This window comes from Amblyomma maculatum, chromosome 6, assembly GCF_055883805.1.
Source record: "Amblyomma maculatum isolate TAMU_Amacu chromosome 6, ASM5588380v1, whole genome shotgun sequence".
Taxonomy (NCBI): Eukaryota; Metazoa; Arthropoda; class Arachnida; order Ixodida; family Ixodidae; genus Amblyomma; species Amblyomma maculatum.
Window position 1 is genome coordinate 179,796,550 of NC_139349.1, and position 19,158 is coordinate 179,815,707.

The window sequence follows — 19,158 nt, forward strand, 5'->3', positions numbered from 1 at the left end:
TTCATCTTCTACCAAATTTGCTCGACATGCAATGCATGCAAGTTTTTTAAGTGCCGCATGGGCACAGTATCCGGCCACGTATGTTATAGCTGGAAGATTTTGTGCTTTCATTTCAAAGTCCTTGTCATTTACTTCAATGTTGAAGTCCAGCAGAATGGCCTCATCAATGTTGACTGAAGGTGCCGCTGAATCCATTCCTGGAAGCTTCAGGGCTTTTTGCAGCCGAAGCTTGCGTTCAGATTCGAACACCTGCCTGATTGAGACATGATACTGTGATCCGGAAAGCTGCCTGTACTTGCCAAATCTTTCCTCCAAGCAGTCCGTTTGAAATTTGCCCAGGAGCACGTAGTCGAATCCAAGGTCTTCAAGGCAATAGCTGATGATCTTGACCAAGGCTTCCGTAGTGAGACGCAAAGCACTGTGGGTCTCCCGAGTGAAAACCCCATTATCAAACTTCAAACCTTCCCAGAGGTCAAGCCACTGCGTGATGGTTTGAAGAAACTCAACCTGCGGACACATTTTGTCAGTGATGGGAGTCTGCAGATCGTCACGAAGCCGGCGTCCTTTGCTGGGCCACTTCACATTAACGATCCTCCACCAGGTTTCGACAATCTTTAAAAATTCAGCTGTTCCAGCTGCATGTTGCAGTGCATAGCGTTGACCGCATGCTTCTAAGGCAGCTATGGTTGACAGGTTGAACACTTTCAGTGCAAGCTTGACGTTTTGCCTTTCCATATTGGACGGGTTGAGGGCCTTCACTGACAATGTTGGAGCAGCCTTGATAAGTTGGTCTTCTTCCTTTGAGTGGAGATGACGGAGGGTCTTGAAAGAAGCAGTGATAATCTTTGGGTTGGCGTTCAAATTCATAAGTGAAGGAAAAAACATGCAGGTTTCATAGTTCTTTTGATTGATGCAATTGTTCCGAATAGATTTCAACAGGTGAACAGGGTCAATAATAAAAAAAAGAGGACGAGTGGGATCTGATGGGTAAGGATAGCAGCTGCTGACTTTTGATGGCGATGCAAACAGAGACATTGTTTTGCGGTTGATTGAATTGTTATCTGTGATGACAGCAATGATGCGAAGCCCAACCTTTTCAAGCTCATTTATGATGCTGCGAAGCACAGTGTTCAGCTGTTGGGCATTGATTTGGTCAACTGGCAAAATGTGAACAACGCTTTTCTGCGATGAAAGGAGGCTTTGAATCATAAAGACGTGAGCTGTCCTTGCTGCATTGCAAGTGTTACTCGCAGTGCCGACAATCGTGCCACCCTTGTAATCAAAATATGCCTGTAGATGAATCTCATCCATCATCAGAACCACAAATTTCTCATGGTCCTTGACTGCACCCACGAGCGTCTTCGCATACAGCAGAAAAGAAGCATCTTGCTGCTCAGCTGCTGGGTTTACAACACAAGAGTTGCAGACGCGTCTAATCGTGGACTCGTGCGGCAATGTCAGACCTCCGTAGTTCCGCAAGTATCTATATGCATGAGGAGATATCGTAAACAAGAGGCTGGAAAATACCAAAAGCTCTGAAGAGTAGCGGAGTGACTTGCTCAGAAGGAGAAAGACTTGTTCCTTTAAAAAGGTCAAGGTATCTTGCCGCTCCTCGTCTCGCATTTCTGTATTTGTTGCGTCTTCAAGAAGGGAGAGCACGAGCTTCAATATTCCACCTGTCTGGTCTTCGGGTTTGCGGAAAACAGTTTTATCCAAGCTCTCAACAGCATCCAGTAGACGTGTGAGGCACCGAACGTCATTCACACTTTTTGGAATGATCACGCCATCCAGTTTGGTGACCTCGACATCTTGAAAATACATCTTTATAGAGAGGTCTTCGGTGACTTTAACTGACCTTCTGATTACTGGGGCACCATCGACAGTCAGACTGAGGAATAGTATACAGTCATGCTGTGCAACAACAGTCCAGAATTTGGAAACCTTGATACATGGCAGGCACTGCAACAGTTCAGCCCCTTCATGGATCACTGCCTTGTCGTGGCGGAGGGGCTTGCGAAAATCGATGAAGTCGTGAGTTCTGCTGTGTAGGGCCACCCAAGATAGACAGGTCACGGCAGAGAGTTCTGACAAAATGTGATTCACTGGAGAAGGTAATGGCAACCCACTCCAGTATTTCCTGCCAAGAAAACCCTATGGCCAGTCACAATACTATTATCGATATAACTTAGGTTCTAAAGCTTTTATTGTCTTTGTTTTTTGTTATCCCAGGTCTGCGAGCGCCTTCTGATTACTGGGGCACCATCGACAGTCAGACTGAGGAATAGTATACAGTCATGCTGTGCAACAACAGTCCAGAATTTGGAAACCTTGATACATGGCAGGCACTGCAACAGTGCCTGAAATTTATAAATTTTGTTTTTGTCTTCTTCCGCCTGGTGTGTCTCAATAGACTTGCTGATGGTATCTTGTAAAGCAGCTGCCTCTCGGCGCGTCCTCTTCTCATCTGGGGCCTCCCGAGAGGTGTTTGCATTTGGGGCAGAAAGATATGCCGGGCAGTCAGGAAGTATGCTTGGAACAGCATCAGGTCGTAACCGTACGAGCTTCAGCGTGACTTCAATTACTTTCCCAGTTTTTGTATCCGTGTAACTTGTTACCATGTCGGATGGTTTAAAGTGGCAGACCTGGGATAACAAAAAACAAAGACAATAAAAGCTTTAGAACCTAAGTTTACAAACGACACATCAGGAGCGCAGCAGTACAAGGCGGGGAATATCGTATAAACGTCGTGCGAACTGAATGTTACTACTTAGCATGTGTATGGCATATTAGCAGGTCCAAAAGAGGCAGCACTACGGCATTATCTCGCAACATGCTGCCCACAGCGTTTTAAATGCAACTGAAGGAGGTGCAACAACGACAGTAAGGAGTAAAGCAGAAATTTGAGCAAGTTGGTACGTATTCATTTTGAAACAGCGCAACAAAGAACGGACGAGGTGTTCGTCTTTACTTCTGTTACCTCGTCCTGTCTTTGTTGCGCTCTTTCAAAGTGGACAGTTGGAAGAATGCTTTCCTTACCACCGACCGCTTTCCTGGAGTGAAGTCCGCACGGTGGATAGCTTTAATCCACTGAGCACTCCTCACTCGGTCCGAAGGGAAGGTGAAGACACGCACACGTTCACCGCCATCCTAGTTCCCGCGACACCGCGGTACGCAGCAATGCCCAGGCATTATCACCGCCTGCAAACTTCACACGCACCTTCAAGCACCGATGCACTCACGTTGTTGTTACTGTACTGGTGCTCACTCCTAACGCAGCGTTGACAGTTTCGCGACACACGCTGCACGAAAAAAAAAATAACGCAGAACGGTGAAAACGTGAGACCCACGTGCAACCGCTTGCGACCACCATCGAAAAACGAACAAGTGATGTTTATCGTAGTGAGAACGCGTTTTCCAGGCGAGCACTGTGCATGAAGATGAAAAAGAAAAAAAAAAATCACGTGCACAAAACAATATTAGCTCACAAAATACGCTGTTCAACAAAAAACATGAATTTTTACAAAATAATATATTTTATTTTTGCAATACAGCAGTAATAAAGATATCAAAATGGTTTCTTAGATTCGATACTTCGGCTTGTTCTACTCCGCACATGCGCAGTAGCGCCAAGCAGGAGGGGGCACGACATAGCACGACGGCTGCTCCCCGAAAGCGCGGAGGGCCGGTCCGTCGTAGTGTGATGACGTAGACACGAAAGACAGGAGGATATGGAGAGGCCTTAGCTAGTCTAGAGGGTGTTGGACGGGATCGCTGAAGGTCGGCCCGTTGTTGCATGGGCGGACAATAGGAGAGCGGCGCCCGGAAGAGCGGTGCTGGCGGAGGGGTCCAGGGTTCGTACCGATGATTGCACAAGGTCCCGCAGAGAAGGAGTCACTAAGGGGGGATGGCGGTCACTCTGGGAGGGCCACTGAGGTCACAGTTTGGGCACAACACTCGGAGGCACAGAGATCTGAGTGAGCACAACCGCGACACGGTGATGAGTCACAGGATGGACACAATGTACGAATGAGGCACAGTGAACAAAGGGGATAGCCAGGGAGGGCACAACACTCGGAAGCACAGTGGCTTGAGAGAACAAAAACATGACACATCACTGAGCACAGTAACGAATCAGGTTAGGCATAAAGTGCGAAGGCACAGTCAGTAAGTCACACTTTGGACACAGGGAACAAAAGGATGGTCAGGGACGTTACAACACTCGGAGGCACAGGGGCTCAAGGGAGCACAGACACGACACAGCCACTGAACACAGTAACGAGTCAGCAAGGGCATAATGTGCGAAGGCACAGTCAGTGAAATCACAACATGAGCACACGGAGAGGAATGCAGACGAACGCGCACAGCACAACGCGAGCTAGCCACAGATTAAGTACAGAACACATACGCACTGTGGCACAGGTGAGGCGAAGCGCCGAAATGTTATAGGCGCATGATAAGGTTGGTGGACTCCAGGTAGTCCAGAAGTGCAAACATAAAGTCCAGCGTGCATTGTTTGAACCGGAGAACGGAGAACACAGTCTCTGTCACGCACGAAGAGGAGGGCGGGGGGGGGGGGGGGGGGGGGGGGGGGGGGGGGGAGGGCGAACGGGGGCACACGGAGCGGCGAACGGTAGCGGCAGGGCGCGCGCTGTCCCGGTTGCGGAGCTGGTTGCGAGGGACAACGCTGACGACGACACGAAACACAGCAACGGGCGCCAAGCAGCTGCACTCTAAAAATTAGAAATTGATGCCTGTGGTGTACCGATTTGCTTGTGGCCCCTTTCTTATATATGTAAGCAAGAACTGATTTCAGCGACTGCTTTAAACTGTTCTAATGGCTACACACTACACATTACATTGCAAGCACAATGTTAGGCCATGAAAAAGTAATATTTTTGGAAGAATTCCTTTTATACAAGTTTATTGAACACGAGACTGAAACGTCTTGAAGGCTGTCTCCTATGTAAAGTCTTGCTCATTAGGTCCGTGTAGAATAAGCGGAAGTTGTGGACGACGGTTGCTCTGAAATAAAGTAACAACAAAACAACAATGCATTGCCGTTGAACGGGGTAGAAAGCAAAAATTATCCGCATGCACGCTTGCCTGCGGCGGTGGTGCAGTGCGTAAGATTCCCGACTACTGTACAACCCGGGTTGCACCCCGACCGCCGGCGGGGTGTGGTGAAGGGTAACTGTTCCTCCAGACACAGCGCACGTTAAAGATCCCCAGGTGGTCGAAATTACTCCGCAGCCCTCCCCTGCGGCTCCTCTTTCTCTCTATCCACTTTCACTCCCACCTTCCTCCCTTGCCTTACGGCGCGGTTCAGGTGTCCACAGCTGCAAGTGTGACAGATACTGCGCCTTTCCCTTCCTATGAACCCCCCCCCCTTATTATTATTTTTATCGGTTGCAGGCCGTTATTGCACCCGCCACCACTTTGGTGGTTGACGACGGCTGTTGCGGCGCGCGTCTTTCTCTCCCTCTTCTTTTTCTTTCTTCTCTACTTTCTCTCTTATGTCCGCACGAGGTAGCGGAGGGGGATATGAAAATGCGCGGGCCTGCTACAGGCTTTGTAGCTGAACTACTTGACTGATTTATAGAAAGGGAAAGGCGCGGCAACTGTGTCACCTGTCTCAACTGATTTATAGAAAGGGAAAAGGAGAGGAAACCAGTGAGACAGTTGCCGCGCCTTTCCCTTTCTATAAATCAGTCAGGTGGTTCAGCTACAAAGCCTGTAGCAGGCCCGTGCATTTTCTTATCCCTCTTCCTACAGCCACAACAACGACTGCCGGCGGCCGCGTTTCGACGGAGGTGAAACGAAGAGGCGGGAGTCTGTGTGCAGTGCGATGTCAGTGCGCGTTAAATATCTCCAGGTGATCGAAATTACTCCGCAGGTCTCTATTACGTCCCCTCCTTCTCTCTCTCCACTTTCACTGCCATCTTCCTCCCTTCCCTTACAGCGCTAGTGAGGTGTCCAGTTGGTTGGTTGGTTGGTTCATAGGAAGGGAAAGGCGCAGTATCTGTCACACTTGCTCTGTGGACACCTGAACCGCGCCGTAAGGGAAGGGATGAAGGTGGGAGTGAAAGGGGATAGAGAGAAAGGAGAGCCGTAGTGGAGGGCTACGGAGTAATTTCGACCACCTGGGGATCTTTAACGTGCGCTGACATCGCACAGCACACGGACGCCACTTCGTTTCGCCTCCGTCGAAACGCAGCCGCCGTGGTCGGGTTCGAACCCGGGAACTCCGGCACAGTGGTCGGGCGTCTTACCACTGCACCACCCCGGCGGGGCAATAGTGAGGTGTCCACGAAACACGTTTGGGATATACTGCACCTTGCATAACCTGTGAACCAATAATTATTATTATAATTTTTTTTAAGCACGTTCTATGCAACGTCTGGGGACGTTACGAAGACAACGGCATTCTCCAACCTTTAGCCTTCCGGCGCCGTCTTCCACGGACCAGTTTCCCAGGCAGATAATGTTGCAAAAAAAAAGTGCCATGCTGTTTGTTCCAGCTTTGTACTAGAGCTTGTATGCTCGGACTTTCACAGCCGCAATAACAAAGTCGAAAGAGACCAGCTTAAACATTTTCAACAGCCGAGTAAGGCGTAACTATTCCTGTCCATCATCGCCCCAGCAGCTCTTGCACACGACATTTGCACTCACCCAAATGCCACACGCTCCATTTCCTTCAAAAATAGATCTACCATGCCACCATGACTGCCATTGGAGAGCCGGAAATATCGGTAAAATATTCAGGCCCTCGACTTATGCACACAAAGTGGACGCATGAATAAGCACAGAAGGAAACATTCAAAGAAGTAGATGAGCATGTGCACGCCCAGACAGAAATGACCATTGTGCGCATCTCCGATAAGACTCCACTTTTGCTCCGACATTGAGATTTTGTTTTGTCACAAAAAAATGCTTTTATAAGACTCAAAGGGCACGCAAGCATTTAATGACTCTGGTTACTAATGTCGCATTTACAAAGTGAAAGCAATAAATATGCACGTGCCGCATTCTGTTTTGTGAGGAGGAAATGCCTGATACTTCACCTATGTTAGATGTTTTGCTTGTTTCTACATGATAGGCATGGGTATCGAGTATCGTAAGATCTTATTGAAATACTGAAGCGAACGATTCATTCTTTTCTTGGGCTGCAAAACCTTTTTGTAAATGCTATCCTTCGCTCGCATCGCGTAATTAACACAGAGAACAATGGGAAAAAGTATAAATGATAGCACGAATGTTATCAGCGCAGAGCTACTAGCCTCCCGACCGGAGATTTTTAATGTATTGATTGTTACAGTCAACATTTCGACAAAGATTGGTTGTTTGTTTGTGGAGTTTAACTTCTCAAAGGGACTCAGCTACGTGAGAGAGCCCGTAGTGGAGGGTTTTGGAATTGTCGACCAACTGGGGTTCTTTAAGGTTCACTCACAACGCAAAGAACACGGAGGACTTGTTTTCCACGATATGCAAAAAAAAAAAAAATGTTCCTTAACTACACCGCATTGAGAAGGCGCTGGTCAAGAATTTTCTGGTATAAGAAAGAACGGTTGACAAGTTCGCTCTAGGTACCTACGAATAGGCAGCAAACGAAGATATGCAAGAAGAATGAACGAGTGGTTTAATGAAAAAAAGAACTAGGATATTAGGGAGGTGTTTGTGCGAGTAGCGCCCCTTAGAGTGTGACAACAATGGCTTTCGATCCGCTTCGTGATCATGTTACGAGGGCTGTCTGGGTCTGAAATACAGAGCTGGGCAGGGCAGCTTAAACCACCCCTAAGTAGTTGCCACTGCGGGTGAGTCATCAGGTGAATTGTTTAGGCAGGGACACTATGTGGAACAGACCGGCCACGTCTTCGTAGGGCCCAGGGTGTACGAGGTGAGTGGAAGGTTTCTGTGTGGAGGATTCGTCAAGTAACACCTCCGCCTGGGTTACCTCTTTGGCTTCGAGCGTATATTTTCTGCGAGCGAGTCAGCATTGTTGTAGCATCTGGGGAGGCCGGGCAGCAGGCCCACTCACTTCCTCCACGCTTTGATTTCGCATTACCGAGATGAGGTGTCCATTTCGGTTTGACTGGTTGGCCATACCACCGCAGTATTCTGGCTGTCGGGAAGGCCAATTCACTTTTCTATTTAATTGTGGTACGCAGTCATAGAATCAATGATTAGTATGTATATGTGCAGGTGCCAGACGTGGCCGCCAAAGCAGCGGCACTTTCTCCGTTACTCCTACATTGTGCTTGCAGACGGTGAGTGTGTGAACGAGTTCTTATTGGTGGATAATAATTGCCACTAACTTCTTGGCTTCAGACTTTTCTGTGTTTGTGTAGTACACTCCAAGATCTCGGCTGCATTTGGTCCTCGACTGCCGGAGGGCTTGGTGGGAAAAGCATGCATTTTGCAGAATGGACGATTGGATAGGAACAAGTCTGACTGAGCTATAGCTTGTGTTTGGATGAGAGCTTGTTGAATAGATAGGCTAAGGTTCATGAAAACAGTTTGGCTTGCGTGGGTATCTCCCTGTCGATTGATTTAGATGGTGCTCTTGGGGGCTAGTTCCAAGGCAGTATGCATCCCGAGCTGCCAATGGCGCACGTACTTTAGACGAGCTTTAAGTGGGCCCTATTACCTCTTTATCGGTTTAGGACCACGGTTATAGCTTTTAGGATCAGCTGCAAATGGCGCACTTTAGACGTGCTTTAGGTAGGCCCTAGTACCTTATTATTTGCTTCTAGGAGCCATTTGTTGTAATCTTCCATGATAAGGTGTAAAATACGGATTTGAGTACATATATCTGTTCAGGATGAATTCTTGCACATGGCTCAGGGTGTCTTGTTCGAGCACAGTCTTTTTCGTAGTGACCCTTATTTTTATGCACGCAACCTCAAGACTGGTGTTTTATGGAGAGTCAAGGAGTACCCATTTGTACTCCTGTAACTAATGTGGAGCGATATGACCCTTATGGCGTCCTTATATAGTACGGATACTTCATTGTGATCAACCACCTGAAAGGCTGGTATCGTCTGTTGAGCCTGTGTATAGTTACAGTAACTCTGATTTTTCTGGGGAGCAAGTGAAGCCGCAGTTAGTCACATAGAGAGATAATTGGTGGCTTTTTCATCGCCCCTTCCGTCACCCTCAATACTTAGGCCATGACTCGCTTCGCGAGAGACGCCCGGAGTTGAAAAAATAGATCTGATCTGGCCAAGCGCTCAGCGTGATCCATCAAATCGTAACCGAAGTTTTTCGGAGCCACAGCAAGGAAGCGGCAGCTACGAGAATTGATAGTGCGCGGAGCGAGTTGTGGCCTATGATTTAAACGTGACAGCAGGGGGGCTACGCCAACATTTTTTGTGTTTATTGTTGCCCCAATGGAAGGGTCCTTGGCAATCAAGTGCCGCGTTCGGTTATTTACTAATTGAAAGAATACCTTCGATATGTCGAGAGACCGCATGACGTGAGAGAGCGCTCATTTGCCGATGGGGTGCCACGAAACTATGCTAACTCAAAAACCATGTGGCATGGTTGAGCGATGATTGAGGGAATGCTTGTGTGACGTCATAAGACAACATGACATGGCTGAACCCGAAAGTGGCTCGGCGGCAGTTGTCAGCTCTGTTTGTGGGCAGAGGTGTCTAGACAGCTCAGCGTATCCAGTTGAAATCGATCCGTAAACACTGCCGCGTTCTCACCGTAGGGTAACATTCCAGCAAGAAGGGAGGGGAAGCACGCAAGTATATCGCTGATAATGGAGCCCCGAAGGTTGCACAGGCTGTGTGTAAGTAACGAGAAGAAAGAATAGATACTTAGAAGCGTACCGAGCGACCTTGGGACTTGAATCTTATGGCATTCTGAACGCCTAAGCATCCAGTGATCATCACTTTCCAAATTATATAACATTTAAAAGAGAGGCGAAAAGGCTATGTGAATAGTAAAGATTTCTTGAGCTTGTAAAGGACTGAGGTTACGACACACTACGCCAGAAACAAACGCGAAAATGGCATGCTCAGTTATCAAAAAATCTGTATGAAAATTTGAGGCAATTAACGGAAGACAAACGAGCAGGGTTGCGTATCATTCCGTAAATACAAAGTAGCCAAGTCGAAACATCAGGTGCAGTGTAAGAGCTCGAAAGACAGTGCACTGCTGTTTTCGGGCAAGAGAAGGCTACCTTGTGATTATACCGCGTCAAGGTATGAAAATTGAAATATTTATTTCCATTGCATTCGGAGCAGTGCAGAAAGCTTTCAAATATGTTTACCTACTCAAACTCAATATAGGAGATACAAAGACAGCATGCCAGCAGTGTCGAAGCTGTTACCTTAATCAATAATACGGCGAACTTTAGTGGTTGTTTCCAACAGCTACCAGCATGCGGCCCTGAACAGTGATCGTAGCGGACAAAGTGATTTTACACTCGTTTTGTTTGTTCATGCTCGATATCGCGAAGTGCGTCCTTAACCACTTTCTTTGTAGCGCGGGATGCGCGGATATTAGTCTCGTATGATCGCAGGCGAGCACACCTGTTTCCGTATTATTCCGCGCTTTTCCAGTATCCCTTGGCCGATTTATCAGGATATTTCTGCGCCTTCTTTAAATTCAGCACTGCCGAATGCAACGGGCATTCTTAGTTCCACGAACGAGCGGTGCCGAGTTGTTTATTAGTTCTTTTGCGGGCCTAAGTCAACCCAATAACGAGCTTCTTTTCGTGCAGCGCTGGACTCTTCATTCCTTGGTATTGTCACTACCACGTCACAAAATTGAACGCGTGCCTCACTCATCCCCAGTAGAGACAAGACTGAAAATACTACAGTACTGGTTGAGTAAAAGCAGTGTATTAATTTGCATTACTGTTACAGGATTTCAAACAATGTATCTTAGAACATCGCAGAATATCACCTTAAGAAAGACTCAACAATTAACTCTATGAAATGATGACATACGCCTCTTAATGCACTGTCGAAGGTGTAGCTTTTCATCACTCCAATTTAGAAAATGGAAGCTAAATATGTCTACCTGCATCGATGTTCATCGCTGGAGAATATAATAGAGAATATTCGAGCAGGCTCAGCTCTAGCTCTGCTCTCCGTCTTACACGGAAAAGTTCGATAAAAACGAAGTCTCACTTTGCACCAAATTGTGGGCGTACTCTGTTAAAATTCACGGTCATCACTAAAGAGAAAGAAACAATATATGCTTTTCGCCACGACCGGCTTTGTAAGTAAAGCCGGACGGGCTGTTCGGTACGCTCTGTAACGCAACCTTCAAAAATTCAGCCGAACTCACTTGAAGTGTACTTTTCCTTCTTTGCTTGCGGGTGCATTCCATAGCATTTTGACGACCTTTTTCTTGTGCTTGTTGACATGCGTGGCAGCCGAACAGTCCTCCACTGGCTTGTATATGGCACCACGCTGGAACTCGCCAATTTGATTGTCGTGCTCATCGAGAGCTTTCACCATGAACCCACGGAAGTACGCAGCCTTTGAGTAGAGGGTCACTGCACGGAAAGGTGTTGCTTGAAGGTATTTATCCCTACCAGGAGACGTCTTAAACAGCTGTAAACCAGACTGTGATGTCCAGCCAAAGTAGCTTATATATTCATAAAGACGCCAAAGACGGGCTTCTCTTGGGATCCTGGTTATGTCACAAGATAGCAGCGTAACCAAAAATGTGCATCAACGCACATATGAACAATAATGAAAGTTCATACGCGCAATTTACTTCAGTGACAACAAGACCAGGACAAACTTGTAAACGCAAGTGCATGCTGACAAAGAGGAAGCTGCATTATCATCGCCAAATGCCATTTAAACAGAAAACCAAAATGATTTTTGAGCGTTCGAAAAAGTGAGGCGAGAAGGGTGTCGACAGTGACCACCGTTTATTCTGCACCCAAGGCCTTCAGAAATGACGCTCCCCTTTGCAGAAATATCGTTCCTGCTGGCGCGTGTACTATAGTTTTCGTTATGCAATAAAAGCACATAAAAAAAAATTACTAAGACCAAAAACACGCACATAAGGTCGGAATTCCAACCCGGTCTTCGTAACGCAAAATTGCTAGAGCTAGTATCAGTACCATTAAATATATGACTGGTCGAAAATTACACTTCTCTCCCACTAAAGCTAGCCGATGCTGACAAAATGAAGGAAATTAGGGGGTGACTGCGTCCGCCGATTCCGATCTTTGCCTCGTCAGTAAGCGGCCAGATCGAGTCGTTCAATGTTAAATCAGTGGGCCGACGTTTGGATGAGTGCGCGGTAAGATATCCCCTTAATAGTTGGGAGTGAGCCGTCGAGCGAAAAAAAAAAAAGAAGTTATATTGCCCACGTAAAATTTGAAATCTTGCTCTACACATAAAGGCTCGTTGTAGATATTTATTCCATGAGAAGCATCTGTTAAAGCCCATTTCACTTTTCGTGCTTAATACACGGATATTCCAAAGCGAATAATCGAAATTATTCGGGCCATCTATTACGCGTGAATGAGTAAAACTGCGTGAAAAATAGAGGACGTAAGAAACACACAGGCGCAAACAAGGCGCAGACTTCCAACTAGATTTATTTACGAAACAGCTGGCTTATATAACCTTTCATTAAAGACATAAATACACTATCGCGAAAAACGCTAAATAGTTACATTAGCACATTATGGCAGAATCAAAGCGGCTGAGGAAACCCGACCATGCCCTTCTAGATACTTCTACATCTCCTGTCTCGACAGCGATACTGAAGGCGATCTGACGCAGTCGCCACCTTTTCTGGCGATTAAGAAGGCCTCGATAACCTCCCTTTCAGTCTTGCCCAAACGAGGAAAGTGGTTTTATACCGATAGGGGTCGCATCCGCAGCTTTTCCAATGCAGAGTTAAATTGCTACCTGTGCCGCTGCGCGTAGACCTATTGTGTTCAAGGGCCCGCTCATTGAAGCGCCGGCCTGTTTGGCCGATGTATACCCGGCAGTAAGATAGAGGTATCTGGTAGATTACCCCGGAGGCACACCTGGTGAGCTTGGTCTGATGGTTTAGCCTGCACGCGCTGTGCTCCGTGTATCTTTGTTCCTTTTTTTTTCCAAAGTAGTCGGCAAACTTTTTCAGCTTTACAGGTGCCGAAGGTACAACACGCATCCCATTACTGCCTGCCACCGTTTTGATATTATGAGAAAGACACTGATAATACGTAATGACAAATGTAGGAATCTTATCTTTGCATCGTAATTTCTTTTCAGTGTTTTTACCCTTCTGAAGAAGGTCTTTACATGAAATAAGAATTAAATGCTGAGGGTAACCCGAGGATTTGAGCCGCTGGACTTGACTCCGGAAAATTGATGAAAATAAGTGAATAAATGACTTTTGAAGGGCGGAGAGACAACTGTTCATGATGATGCTGCGTTTCACTAGCTTACAATGAGCACTCGTATAAGGCAAAAGGCCTTTGTTAGTGCGAGGACTGTACGACCAGAAAACATGAGCTTCGGAGAAAAACAATTTGAGGTCAAGAGAATGGAAGGAGTTGTCCCTTGTCCACTCATGAGTAAAGTTTAAACATTCCGCCTCAGAGGAGGAGTCGAGAATGTTAGCGACTACACAGTCGAGGTCACGGTTAGAAGAGGAATCTAGGATCACAAGATAGTCGGCAACATAAGGAAATACATGTCACACCGGATGCTTCAAAATCTTTTTTTTTAGGTGCCTGTCAAAAGATGCCGTACAAATATCGCACAAAACAGGAGCAACGGACGACCCAATGCAAATGCCAGATATTTCTGGACATAATAATGACCATCGTTAAGGCTACCAGTGCAGCTGAGGAAAAATTGTACAAGTTCTACAGAAACTGCTCAGTGCTAATGCCGGCAGTGTTCTGGAAGGCTATGTCTCCATGTTCGTCAATTCTGTCCCTGATTGCTTTAAACAGGCCGTCATGAAGGACGGAGTAGATTAAGTCCTCTACATCAATTTAGAAGGCCGTAGAATGCGCTGGGATCCCTTTTTCCTGCACTGCCATCAAGGCATTGAAGCTGCGGATGAGTAAAGCATTACACCCTACAAGCTTGTCGAGGTGTTTCTTCAAGAAGTAACCCAGAACATGTTGCCAGCTCCCTGATATAATAGCTCAAAGAGGCAAAAAAAAAAATACAAAAAATACATTGCCGGTAAAAAGCATTTCCAAAGAGCCACTCTCAGCTTTTGAAACAGCCTGTGCGACAGCATCTAGGCTCATTCGCTTTAGGAGTTTGATAGCTTGCCTCCTTTGAAACTTGGTTTCGAACTCAATTGGTTTGAAGTTCTTACAGTAGCCAAAGTTCCTACAGTAGCCGAAATAGTCAGGACCGTAATGAGATTGGCGGTAGGGAAAAACCGTCAGATGTTCCACCGGTGACGAAGGACGAGGTCAAGAAAGCATTAGAAACTATGAAAAGGAGGAAACCAGCTGGAGAGGATCAGATAACTACAGATTTGTTGAAGGACGGGGGGGGGGGGGGGGGTGATGTGCTAGGGACACTGGCCACCCTGTATACGCTGTGCCTGGTGTCATCGACGGTACCGGAACCATGGAAGACTGCAAACATTATCATCATTCATAAGAAAGTGGACTCTAAGGACCTTAAAAGTTAGACCAATCAGCTTACTGTCTGTTACGTATAAGCTATTTAATAAGGTAATTGCTAATAGAATCAGGACAACCTCAGACTGCAGTCAAGCAAAGGATCAAGCAGGGTTTCGGAAACGGTACTCTACTATTGATCATATCCATACCATCAATCAGGTGATAGAAAAATGCTCCGAATATAACCAGCCCTTATACATAGCATTCATTGATTACGAAAAAGCATTTGACTCAGTTGAAACCTCGGCGGTGATGCAGGCATTGCGAAATCAGGGGGTAGGCGAGCCGTACGTGAAAGTGCTGGAAACTATATATAGTGGCTGCACAGCAACTATAGTTCTGCATAAAGAAAGTAACATAAAGAAAGGAGTAGGCAAGGAGCCACAGTCTCCCGAGTGCTATTCACAGCTTGCTTAGAGGAAGCATTCAGAGACTTGGAATGGGAGCAGTTAGAGGTAAGGGTAGATGGGGAATACCTCAGTAATCTGCGATTCGCTGATGATATTGCCTTGCTAAGCAATTCGGGGTATGAACTGCAAATAATGATTGATGTCCTAGACAGGAAAACTAGAAAAGTAGGCTTGAAAATCAGTATGCAGAAGACTAAGGTAATGTTCAATAGCCTCGGGAAGGAACAGCAGTTTACATTAGGTAGCGAAGTACTAGAAGTAGTAGACGAATATGTCTACTCAGGACAGGTAGTAACCGCAGATCCGGACCATGAAAAGGAAATAACAATAAGATTGGTATGGAGCGCATTGGGCAAGTACTCGCAGATTATGACTAGCAGCTTACCGGTATTGCTGAAGAGGAAGGTATACAACAGCTGCATCTTGCCTGTACTCACATATGGGGCTGAAATGTGGAGGCTAACCAAGAGGGTTCTACTTAAGTTGAGTACAACCCAGAGGGCTATGGAACGAAAAATGTTATAGGTATAATTAAGAGATAGCAAGCTTGCAGGTTGGGTCAGAGAAATAACTCAGGTTACCAACATTCCAGCGGAAATAAGGAAGAAGAAATGGACATGGGCAGGACATGTGGTGCGAAGAGAGGATAACCGATGGCCGCTTAGGTTAACAAACTGGATTCCAAGGGAAGGAAAGCGTAACAGGCAGCGGCAGAATGTTAGGTGGGCGGATAAGGTTAAGACGTTCGCAGGGGTCACGTGGATGCAGCTAGCACAGAACCATGTTAATTGGAGAAATATGAGAGATGCCTTCGTTCTGCAGTGGGTATAGTCAGGCCGGTGGTGGTGATGAGGATGATGAAGACTGCTGCCAGGGCTTTTGCAGCAGACATTCCATGCAGCACGACTACGAATCCACCCTCCTTATCCGCTTCCATTATTGACAGGTTGTTAGCACTAAGGTAGGACAGAATTCTCTTAACCGGAGCCTTCCGTGAAGTGAGACGACTTACGTTCCGCAGAAGGCAGTCCACAGTGTCTGCCACAGCCCTGGTGAGAAGCTATGTGCCCCCACACGTTGCACTGTGGCGAGTACCTTCGAACGACCAGTCGAAGGTTCGAAGCAAAACTTCGCACCCTTCTGCAGCGTCTCTTATACGTATCTAGGTAGGACAACATCGCCCAGTACCTTGACAAAACCCTCTGCCGTGGACGCCCGGCGCTTAGCCAGAAGACCGAGCAGCTTTCTCTTCCAAAGAAATTCTGTCGTCTGTGCTGACAGTAGTTTGGATTCTTGGAACCGCCTTGCGGCTAACCACGCGTCGGTTTCATCGTAGATACAGGCGTCTGATTTGAGGATCTTGCAGATCCTGCTGGAGTGCCCCCTGGAAGGACCTGGAAATCCGAAGAGCTGCACAACCTCAGGTAGGAGGAACGTCCGCTTGAGAAAGTAGGCGAACGCTCGAGACTGGCATGTTGACAGTGCTATCAGGTGCACATAGAAGGGTGCCGCTTGTTCTTTGTTCTTGAGAAGTAGAGAAGAGCCCAGGGGTGAAGAAATATGCTGAAGCAATACACTCTGGTAGGTTAGTTGGTTCTTAATAAGCGTACGAGTAAAACTGTGCGAGAAAAAAAAAACGGGACGTAAGAAACACACAGAAGGGCATGTTCGGGTTTCCACAGCCGCTTTGATTCTGTTATAATGTGCTGTTGTAATTTTCGAGCGTTTTTCGCGATATTGTATTTATTGTTTTGTTGAGAGGCTATATAAACCAGCTGTTTCGTTTTTAAATGTAGTTGGAAGTCTGCGCCTTGTTAGCGCCTATGTGTTTCTTCCGTCCTGTACAATTTTACCCCAGCTGTACTGCTAGCCTTAACGATGGTCATTATTATGTCCAGAAATATCTGGCATTTGCATTGGGTCGTCCGTTGCTCCTGTTTTGTGCGATATTTGTACGGCATCTTTTGACAGGCACCTAAAAAAAAGAGATTTTGAAGCATCCGGTGTGACATGTATTTCCTTATGTTGCCGACTATCTTGTGATCCTAGATTCCTCTTCTAACCGTGACCTCGACTGTGTAGTCGCTAACATTCTCGACTCCTCCTCTGAGGCGGAATGTTTAAACTTTACTCATGAGTGGACAAGGGACAACTCCTTCCATTCTCTTGACCTCAAATTGTTTTTCTCCGAAGCTCATGTTTTCTGGTCGTACAGTCCTCGCACTAACAAAGGCCTTTTGCCTTATACGAGTGCTCATTGTAAGCTAGTGAAACGCAGCATCATCATGAACAGTTGTCTCTCCGCCCTTCAAAAGTCATTTATTCACTTATTTTCATCAATTTTCCGGAGTCAAGTCCAGCGGCTCGAATCCTCGGGTTACCCTCAGCATTTAATTCTTATTTCATGTAAAGACCTTCTTCAGAAGGGTAAAAACACTGAAAAGAAATTACGATGCAAAGATAAGATTCCTACATTTGTCATTACGTATTATCAGTGTCTTTCTCATAATATCAAAACGGTGGCAGGCAGTAATGGGATGCGTGTTGTACCTTCGGCACCTGTAAAGCTGAAAAAGTTTGCCGACTACTTTGGAAAAAAAAAGGAACAAAGATACACGGAGCGCAACACGTTCAGGCTAAACCATCAGACCAAGCTCACCAGGTGTGCCTCCGGGGTAATCTACCAGATACCTCTATCTTGCAGCCGGGTATACATCGGCCAAACAGGCCGGCGCTTCAATGAGCGGGCCCTTGAACACAATAGGTCTACGCGCAGCGGCACCGGTAGCAATTTAACTCTGCATTGGAAAAGCTGCGGATGCGACCCCTATCGGTATAAAACCACTTTCCTCGTTTGGGCAAGACTGAAAGGGAGGTTATCGAGGCCTTCTTAATCGCCAGAAAAGGTGGCGACTGCGTCAGATCGCCTTCAGTATCGCTATCGAGACAGGAGATGTAGAAGTATCTAGAAGGGCATGGTCGGGTTTCCTCAGCCGCTTTGATTCTGCCATAATGTGCTAATGTAACTATTTAGCGTTTTTCGCGATAGTGTATTTATGTCTTTAATGAAAGGTTATATAAGCCAGCTGTTTCGTGCATAAATCTAGTTGGAAGTCTGCGCCTTGTTTGCGCCTGTGTGTTTCTTACGTCCTCTATTTTTCACGCAGTTTTACTCGTTCGCTTATTATGAACTAACTAGCCCATCAGAGTTTATTACTTCAGTCGATTACGTGTGTTCTCTTTGTAGGAGTGGAAGATGAAAAGATTGAACTAAATTTTCGTTAAAAAAATTAGCCTACGGCACTCTACTTAAAAAAGGAACGACATAAGAATGCACGAACTACTTTAAAACAGCATTCAGATAAGCCCTCTGCGGTGACGAGCACTAGGTTTCACCAACCCCGCCATAATTAACGTTGCCCAAGAACAATGCGCTCGGGCTCAAAGTAGTTACATTCGGTCTGATAGGAAGAGGTGAGGTGGCGAGGACGCCAAAAACAATAATTAGAATCCAGTTCGCATTGCGTGCTTTGCATTGTTCATATTGGAAGGAACACTCTTTCTAGGTCGTAGACAACTTCCTAAATGGAATGAGTGTAAAATTTCCATGGTCGCGCTTCGAATTTATAGCGGGAATTGCTCTTTACAGCAGTCCACATTCCTGGCAAAACTAAAAGGGGAAGGTCCCCTTGAATACCCGTGATAGAGTCGTTGGGCTGAAAGGCCGATTTCTCCTGAAGCAGCTGGTAAGGAGAGTCACTGCCGTTGAGCTGCCTAGATCCTTGGTGAAAGGGAAGCATGTCGCCGCAAGCGTAGTCAGGCGCACCATCCGGAAACGCGAAGCCGGGACTGAGCGCTGAGAGAACCAGCGAAACAGCTGTAATCCATGTAGCTCCATACCAGGCCATTCTTGATGTTGTCCTCAGATCTGTAAATTTAAGAAAATGCCGTTTTATGTTTTTGCTCTAAAACAAACAGTTAGGTTCATGCTTCCTCGTTGGTTCTAATCGCACTGCATTCGAGTGTATTTGCAATCATGTCCACTTCATGCGCTGCGACGGAACAACTATTTCACTTTGCGCTGTGTCGTTTTGCTTCTGCTCAGAATTTGCCGTAGGGCTACCATAC

The 19,158-nt window shown here is 46.5% G+C and overlaps 1 protein-coding gene across 1 annotated transcript; it reads right to left on the reverse strand.

Annotated features, from left to right (window-relative positions):
* Positions 1–4,892: 4,892 nt before the first annotated feature.
* On the reverse strand, positions 4,893–18,952 carry LOC146187492 (putative defense protein 2). Its single transcript, XM_084605781.1, has 3 exons — positions 18,728–18,952; positions 11,302–11,512; positions 4,893–5,022 (listed from the first exon to the last, which is right to left on the reverse strand). The coding sequence occupies exons 1-3, from the start codon at positions 18,936–18,938 to the stop codon at positions 4,911–4,913; spliced, it is 534 nt and encodes a 177-aa protein (XP_084461907.1). The 5' UTR covers positions 18,939–18,952; the 3' UTR covers positions 4,893–4,910.
* Between the last annotated feature and the right edge of the window lie 206 nt (positions 18,953–19,158).